General features: G+C 37.8%; 1 protein-coding gene across 5 annotated transcripts in view; it reads left to right on the top strand.

Annotated features, from left to right (window-relative positions):
- The window catches only part of RIC1 (RIC1 homolog, RAB6A GEF complex partner 1), a 56505-nt gene extending 49179 nt beyond the window's left edge, over nt 1–7326 (top strand). For 4 of the 5 annotated variants that reach the window (XM_074813430.1, XM_074813428.1, XM_074813429.1 and 1 more), the window contains 6 exons: nt 84–217; nt 1220–1506; nt 2303–2497; nt 4254–4443; nt 4584–4772; nt 5156–7326. In XM_074813430.1, the coding sequence (XP_074669531.1) occupies nt 84–217; nt 1220–1506; nt 2303–2497; nt 4254–4443; nt 4584–4772; nt 5156–5441 (1281 nt within the window). In that variant the 3' untranslated portion in view covers nt 5442–7326. The remainder of the gene's footprint in view (nt 1–83; nt 218–1219; nt 1507–2302; nt 2498–4253; nt 4444–4583; nt 4773–5155) is intronic. The other variant, XM_074813431.1, reaches the window with a different exon arrangement.
- Nucleotides 7327–8845: the final 1519 nt, after the last annotated feature.

Raw genomic sequence — 8845 nt, forward strand, 5'->3', positions numbered from 1 at the left:
GCATCACACTTCGTATGATTAATCTTGCTATTATATAGCACATTCGCTCCTTTGACTGTATGTTTTCGTTTTCTTGGTTTTAGGAACCTAGTTCAAGTAGTGGCTTTGAGTTCTTCAGACATCGAAGCATTAGTTTATCCCAGTCAGCAGAGAATCTCCATAGCAAATTTAACTTGACAAAAACACTGAGTATGCCCTCTGGCCCATCTGGAAAAAGGTAACTGGTAGTAACGTTCTCTCCTTCCCCAGTTCCTTAGGTACTGTACTAACTCTCTTACCGATTTAAGTTACAGAGGTACATTATATGATAGATTTGTCATAGTCTCCGTCCACATCCTTCTGCGTTTGTCTTTTACCAACTCATAATGTCTGTGCCTCTCTCATGTTCTTGGGAGAATATATTCTCACACATGTAAATATATGTGTCTGTGTATGTATATGTACACAGGCACACTTACGTGGATATTGCTGACCAAAAGCCTCTGAATCCACTGGATGCATGTAGTAATTTAAATAGCTAGTGAGACCGCATGCCTTGTATTTGATGGATCTGTTTTGCTGAAAGATATGTCTTGAACAGTTCACAGTACTGCAACATCATAGTATACACTGTACTGTGATATTGTGCACATCCTGATCTAGCAGTGTGTTGCCAAGCCATAAATAGAGCCTTTTACACCTTGGGGTAAATACCTCTTAAATTGCTGTATACAGAATTCATATTGATTGGTATTAATGTTCAGAAGCAGCACTGAGTTTGGATTTATTATCTTGGTTTTGGCTTTTTTCCCCCATATAAGACCTTCAAAACAATCTTAGTACAAATTCAGATGCTTTTATTTAGCAGTTTTCCATAGAGAAAAGATGTACCTTAAAGAGTTTAATAGGAAGGTTCTCTAAACTTGTTTCTCAGAAGTCACTTTGCAATGGCATCTGCCTTTTATTGCTCCTTCTTTACCTTTTTTTCTGTATTGCTAATAGTTTAATACTCTAGGGACACTGCTGCTGTTGTAACTTCCTTCCCTTATTTCACTTACCTGGTGAGGCAGTGGGATCTTTTAGAGAGCATAAATAGCAAGGAATGATGGAAACTGCTTTTGCTGGTATATAGAAAGATCCCACTACTACTATGGACACTTGATGTACTATGGTTGTGGCCAACAGCCTTTACAACTCCTTTTATCAGTCTTAATGTCACTGTTCTCTGGTCTGTCTATAGGTGGAGTAAAGACAGTGATTGTGCAGAGAACATGTACATTGACATGATGCTCTGGCGGCATGCTCGGCGTCTGCTAGAAGAAATCAAGCTGAAAGACCTTGGCTGCTTTGCTGCACAGTTAGGCTTTGAGTTGATTGGCTGGCTGTGCAAGGAGCGAGCCAGAGCTGCCCGTGTGGATGATTTTGTGTTTGCTTTGAAAAAGCTACACAAGGATTTCCTCTGGCCATTTCCAGTCATACCGGCTTCGTCCATTAATTCACCTTTCAAGAATGGAAAGTACAAGACAGGTGCTGTAACATCTGAGTTGATTTGGACTAGGTTTCCCTCCTGCAGTCCTGCACCCATCAGTCTGAATCTGTCCTTCCTCAGTTCAGCCAAGCAAAGAACAGGCTGAGGCTGGCCACCTGCACAGCTTTCTCACACAGGGTGTGTTTTCTGAAGGAATTCCGTTTAGCACAGGCAGCATCTCTTGTGTAGTCTGATTACACTACTGTTTCTATTGAGTGTTCTTGCTTTCTCGGGTGCACTGAACTGGTTATCACTGGTGCAGATGTTGAGCTGAACATGGATGTTGCTCTTTGATGTAAATTATGCTACAGAAAGTTACTAAAATCAACATTCTTATATAGTCTTTAAATGAGGTTTTGATTAACTTTTTTATATTTAATGTCCCTGACGTTTGAAATTTGCTTTATGTTAAAGGGTAAGACTTTTGAAGACTTGCTGTAAACTTCCTTTGTATTATTAATCTCTCAGTTCACTAGTTTATCTTCCTAGGGCAAAGTTGATAGTAGCTGCCAAGTCTTCCTCTTTTTGGTAGTAGCAGCACCATTACTTAGTTCTGTTGATGCTAACACTTCATCAGCTGGTATTTTTTTTACGCCAGTGCTGACATAAAAAGCTGATGAGAAATTCTTGTAATACCTGAACTTGCTGCATTCCCTTGCTTTCGCTGATCCCTCAGCAAACTAATTGAACTTTGACTTCACACAAGTTTTAGCTTCCTGAAATGCCCAGTGAGAACTTTCCAAATTTCCTTTTTGATGGTTACAAGATTCTTCTTTGATGGGTTCTTTTTTTCAGCCATGGGGGAGCACCTGCTAAAATCTCAGTCTGCAGACACCTTTGTGAACATGGACATGGACACAGGGGTTTCAAACACACCTCGGAGCCGCAGCTGGCTTGGCACTATCAGCTCCTCTCAGAGAGAGATTGACACTGTTTCATCCCATGGACCACACATGCAAGATGCATTCCTTTCTCCTTTGCTAAGTAAAGGTTAGCCACTCTTTCTTCTGTCTGCTCATTGGAAAAATGCACCTGGAAGTACGCACTTACATTTTGATACTTGCATGCCACTGCTGTATTGTTGCTTCTCAACTGCTGATAATCGTAATTCAGGAAAGAAAAAAAGAGGACTTGTTGAAAAGTGAAGTGAAATTTTTACAACAGAAAGATAATGTCCATGTTACACATCTTCAAGTACTTGAAGTAGAACATGAAATTTGGTATTTGCTGAAGTTCCTGTCTGTGGTGGTAATCTGAATTTAATACTTTTAGTCTGTCTGGAAAGTGTTCTAAGTTTTTTATTGAGGAAGTTAAGGAAATTATAGTCCCATATAGGTTTCTTTTTTCCTATGGCTTTGTTTAAATCACTTTTCTAAAAGCTCAAATAGATGAGCTTATGAAAGTACAAAGTGGAATTTTATTCTCTATGCATATTTTCTGACCACATTCAGAGATGGGAAATACTTGTCTGACCGTTCATCTTTTTTTTTTTTTTTAACTCCCTCTTGTCCTCAAGCATAGAGCAATGTTTTCAACAGTGTCTATGTCATGTGATTTCCACTTTACTGGGGGAAAGACCTAAGTAGCTAAGTGTGAACTACAGTCTCCCCAAGATGTTAGGGCGTCCTGTGAGAGTCAGAGCACTTGGAGCTGCTATTTAACAAGTGGAAATGCTTTAAAAAATGAAGAAAGAGTGAGGTTGTCTCCCTCTGCTTGGGCACTGCCTCATTCTATTTTCACTCCTGTTTCTCTGGTTTGCTACTTCTGGAGAGTGCAAGAATGCATTAGGTTTAAGTAAGTTTGTTACAGAAGTTTCTGAAAAAGTATAATTTAAATGGGGAAAATCTCTTTCTCTTTTCATTGCACTATCTTGTACTGCTGTCTGCCACTACTGCTGTTTGTATAAACAAGTATCTCGTTTTTTTCTGAGCTGGATGTAGACCTTTGAGTTCAGTGGACTTTGGTAAGCATTTTGGAGCAGTTATTTCTAAACTGAAACTAAATTAATAGCCTTTAAAATGTTGAGAGCTGAATTCTAATGTTAATTTCAAAAATAGCAGTGGTATTCATGGGCAAGAAGATAATAAAATAACTTTCTGACTTTATAAACACTTTCCACAGAAAAGATGCCTTTACTTTAATATGGAAACAGTTCTGAAGGGTGGGTGCCTTAATGGCTCACCACTGTAACACTGTTTTAGCTTTGATGTTCCTGTGGAAATTCTGTGGCTGCATCTACTCTTCATGTTATTATTAGAAACACTCATTTACTTCTGTAATTAGTGCAGGTAAATATTTATATTACCAAGCATTCAAAATCTTACAGGGTTTTGTATGAATAAAAGAACTTGCTATTGCATCTTCATTTTTAACAAAGTTAAAGGTTAAGAAAGCAGTATCTTTAGACAGACTGCAACCCTTTCTACAGACTTAATTTTAGGACTATAGTATATAAGAGGCTGTCACTGTGCTCTTACAATGATTGCCAACACATCTTTAGGAACGCCTATGGATACTATTTTGCGTAATTGTTTTTATTTGATAGAAAAACTACTGCATTCCTGCAATAATAGTTCTACCATATAGTGTGACAAGAATGCTGGACCGTATATGCCTGAAGTAACTTCTTAGCACTGTGATACACAGGAAAGCATTACTGTGTAATTTGTCAGTTTGTACAGGAAATAGTTCAGAAATTCTCAGTCTTACTAAAGTAAGTAGTTTCTTTTTCCCTTATGTTTCTGAGTGTTTTTGATAGGTGACGAATGCAGCATTGGTTCAGCAACAGACCTGACCGAAACAAGTTCTATGGTGGATGGTGACTGGACCATGGTGGATGAAAACTTCTCCAGTTTAAGTTTAACTCAGTCAGAGCTTGAACATCTCTCTCTAGAACTGGCTAGTAAAGGGCCGCACAAGTCACAGGTCCAGCTGCGGTAAGTAATGTAATGCTTGCATTTGAAACATAAAATGACTAGTATGCAGCATGAAGAGAAAGAAATGCTGTCTACAGAATCACACTAGGATTTTGTCTTCAGAGTGAAAAAAGAAATAAGTAGACTGTTTTTCCATACAGGTACTTGCTACATATCTTCATGGAAGCAGGATGTCTGGATTGGTGCATTATCATAGGCCTTATCCTCAGAGAATCTTCAGTAATCAACCAGGTTTTCAGTATAATGCAGTCCTCTGATATTGATGGAGAAATCTGTCAAAATATCAAGACTGGCCTATATGCTGTTGACAAATGGGCTTCTACAGATTGGTAAGTATTATTTTCCACCTTCATTTTCATTCCAGTTGTAGATAATGTTACCTAAAAAATAACTTAATTATCTCAGCCCTAGCTGAAACAATTATTTAAAAGCACTTTTGCAGAAAACTTCTGGGCAGTCACTTAACACAGTTGTGATCAAACTAGGAAAAAAACCCAACCAAACCAAACCCAAATTAACCAACCCCCCAACTTCTCTTGTTTGATTACAGTTGCCTTTTTCCATCTATTTAAAAAACCCAGTGTTTCTGTACAGGAAGGATTATAGAAGATACTCATTTATATTAATCATCTCCCACAAAAAGCTGCTTCTCAGGCATATGACAGCAGTACTATTTTTTTAATTCACTCATTCTGTACCATTATTTTCCTAGCCCTGGGTACAAGCCATTTCTAAATATCATCAAACCACAGATCCAGAAACTAAGTGAAATAGCAGAAGAGCAAGTACAGCCTGAAGCTTTTCAGCCAGTGAATCCTTCTAAGGTTACTGAGCAAGCGAACCCCAGAGCTGAGGAAAGCAGGACTTCATCTAGCCATGGCACTAATCCTCAGAGTGATGCTGGCAACAGTGGTGCAAGCAGGCATGAAGAGGACAAGTCTAAGACAGAGGATGAGGATTCATTCCAAGAAGGCAGTTATGACTGTGTTGTGTCTTAAATGGAAGATTAACAACTTCCCAAGCATCAGGTGTGAAAGGAAGCAAACCAGCTCTTAGACATGCTTCCATGTTTTGGATGTGAACTTTTTTTTAAATATATTTCAATCTTTGAAATATTTAGTGGGGATAACTAAGCAGCAGTTTCATCTAATAACTTCAAAAGGAGGCAAGATTTTTTTTTATTGCAATCTTCAGACTGCAGCTTTAGGTTTTGATACTTAATAGTGTTGAGAGACAGTGAATATATATGGAGACAGGTTCAGCTAATGTTCATCAGTACCTTTACATCAACAACACTTGTTCTGAAGAAACTATTTATCTCTTGCTTGAGTTTAAAAGACAAAGAGGGGATTAAATTTAAAAACTGTTATCCTTTGCAGATTGCCTGCCTAAGAAATGTCTGATCAATGCAGTTCAGATTGGTTTGATATTGATATTTTGTATTAAAGGACTGTAAAATATATTGTATGTTTTTGTGAATAATCTTGTACAAATACTCAAGGTTGTACCTCATTTGAGGGTACCTATATGTATTGTGCATGTTTCTAGATGACTAGTAAAGTTAAAGCAGAGTTGCACTTCTTTCTGGATGAGGCATACTTTACTGACCTGACATTGACACAAGGTGGCTTACCTGTTTTTTACTGCCACTTACAGATCTTGTAGGGATTGCTGAAGGTTATTTATTTCATTGTAAATTCTTTTCTGAAAAATGGATTTTTTAAAATGTAAATAATCATCCTATACTCTTGCTATGGAAAATTAGTTTAACAGCTCATACTTAAACATTTTTCAAACATTTTCTAATATGCATACTTGTAACTGAGACATATTTAACTTTCATACAATGTTATGGAAAGCTGGCTGCAGAAGTCTGTTGCTTTGAGGTACTTACTTTTTCTAGCTGCTGTCCCTATGTAATAACTACCTGTAACAGTATTAATTTAGATATTAGCTTGTTTGTACTGTGCAATCTGAACAAAAATGCAACATTATTCATTTTATACAAAATAAACTAGTTTATTTTTTATAACATCACTTGATTACTGACATGGACCAAACTAGTCATCATAGGGTAGTTACAACATCTGTTGCTTTGCTAGTGTAGTTACTAAATGCACATCCATTTAAACTCTGAAAATTAAGAATATATACAATTAAGTTGAAATAAATTGTGGTTTTATTATCTTTATTTCTTTTGTAGATAAGATCAAGTGCTTTAAAATGTACAAATATTAAACTGTTGCTTTAGAATGGCTTCACTAAGCCAATACAACCAGTACAAGTGCAATAATTGTGAGTATTACTTGGAAAGCTGGAGATTTTAGTGAATACAGCTTAAATTTCCATTTAAGAATTGAAACTGATGTTGAAGTTATAGGAAAGAAATCTGGTTCAAGAGTCCCAGCATTAAGCTTAGTCTGCATTGTAGCTACTGGTTACAGATAATGTCTATCATACCTACAAGCCTGTTGTGATCTGACATCAAATCCATTATTAAGGGGATACTTAAAAAGCTTTTTTATGATAAAAAAACTGCTTAATCTATGTTAAAAGAAATAAAAACTGTGCTTCAAGTTAATATTTTTCTGTGGTTCTGTGGTAATGATATAAGCCAAGCCTGTCCTGATCAGCTTTCTGCTGTTCAGGTTTTGGATCTGTGCAAGTAAAAACATACATTAACTGATATACAAACATTCTTAATATTAGTATCTTACTACTGTGCTACTGTTGTTTAGCAGTTAAATCTTTTTAGTTGTGAAATTTTAGAAGTTTGTACTTCTTTAGTAGTAATTATCTCTATGCAAATCTTATGTGCTAATTTTGTATTTCAATTTCACTGCTGTTCTACCTGTAATTAAAAGACAAATGTATTCAACTTTACTTGAAGTTACTCCTGTGGAAAATAACTACTTCTGACTTCAAGCCATTGACAGCAAATTACTAGAATTCAAGAGTTTGTCTCAGAGAAACAAAGCTCTCAGTGAAACTACCTGAGGAATATTGTTTGTTTGCTACATCATACACCTATGGCCTATTTTACAGCATGAAAGTATCAAGCTTCTAAGTTAAAAATTACCTTATTAGTGCATCTTTGAAGTTATAGCCACCTCTTGTTGTGAAAAGAGGTGTATTGGGTTTAGGGGGCAAGGCTGGGGTAGCAAGGGGGGCTGCAGGGGTGCCCTCTGTGAGTAGAGCCCAGGAGCTGCCCCTGTGTCAGACACAGCCAGTTCCAACAGATCTGCCATGGGACACAGCTGAGCCCATCAGCCAAGCTGGTGCCTCCTCTCTGTGATGTATTTAATGAGGGGTAAATAAAAATACTGTGCAGCAGCTGTGAGAAATGAGTGAGCAGAAAAAAAAGATGTGAGGAACAGTCCTGCAAAGAGCCAGACCCATAAAGGAGGAACAGGTGCACAGATCCTCTGCAGCCTGTGGATCTGTACAAGTAGACATGTATTTTGTGGTTTAACCCAGCCAGCAGGTAAGCACCACACAGCCCCTTGCTCACTCCTCCCCCCTCTCAGTGGGAGGAGAATTGGAAAAACTCATGGGTTGAGGTAAGAATGGTTTAATAACTAAAAAAAAAAAAGTAATGAAAAAGTATATAATAAAAAAGAGTGAGAGAAACAAAACCCAAGACAAGACCAGGAAGACTGTATCTCATGGAAGGAACCGCATGCTGAAGCAGGGGAACAGTGTGAGGAGGAAAGAGCAGCAGAGAGGAGCTGCTAGGGACTGACCATGGCCTGACCCTCAGCTGACCATCAGTCATCATTCTTAGAGCTTTCTGAAACTGAAATTTTTTAAAAAGCTGTTTTGTTACTGGCCAGTGACGCTTGACACTCTGCTTGAAATATAGGTAGCAGTGACTAGATCTCCCTAAATTGGCTTATACTTCCTGTTCAAATCTCAGCTTTATCCTTGGCATGTTTTCAAGCTGCAGCTCTGCAAGAACCATTAAACTTTGTAGTCCAACAGAACCTCTTCTGCAATGAACAGGGAAGCCTGACTAATTTGTAGGACTAATTTATCCTCTGAGACTGGAACAGACTTTCATGAAGACTAGGAATCCATGTTCTATCGTCAAACAGAAGTCACACTTGTGCAAATTCACATTGTCTAATTACACAGTTCTGTGACTGATCTTGCGTGGCTTTTTAACATTCCTTCACTAAGACTGCATATCAAGTTCTAAAATGGTCATCCTGCAGGCTCCTTCCAGATTGTTATCAAGAACCAAATTAGGTTTAGCCCTCCAGGAAAAAAGTACTGAACAGCATTACCGTGCAGGTGAACCAACTCTTCAGCAGCTATGTCCCATATGCTACAATTAGCTCTGTATAGAAGATCTTGTCTATTTGATTAGTGTTTTTCCAACAACACTTGCAACCCAACCTAG

This window comes from Strix aluco, chromosome Z (genome assembly GCF_031877795.1).
Source record: "Strix aluco isolate bStrAlu1 chromosome Z, bStrAlu1.hap1, whole genome shotgun sequence".
Taxonomy (NCBI): domain Eukaryota; kingdom Metazoa; phylum Chordata; class Aves; order Strigiformes; family Strigidae; genus Strix; species Strix aluco.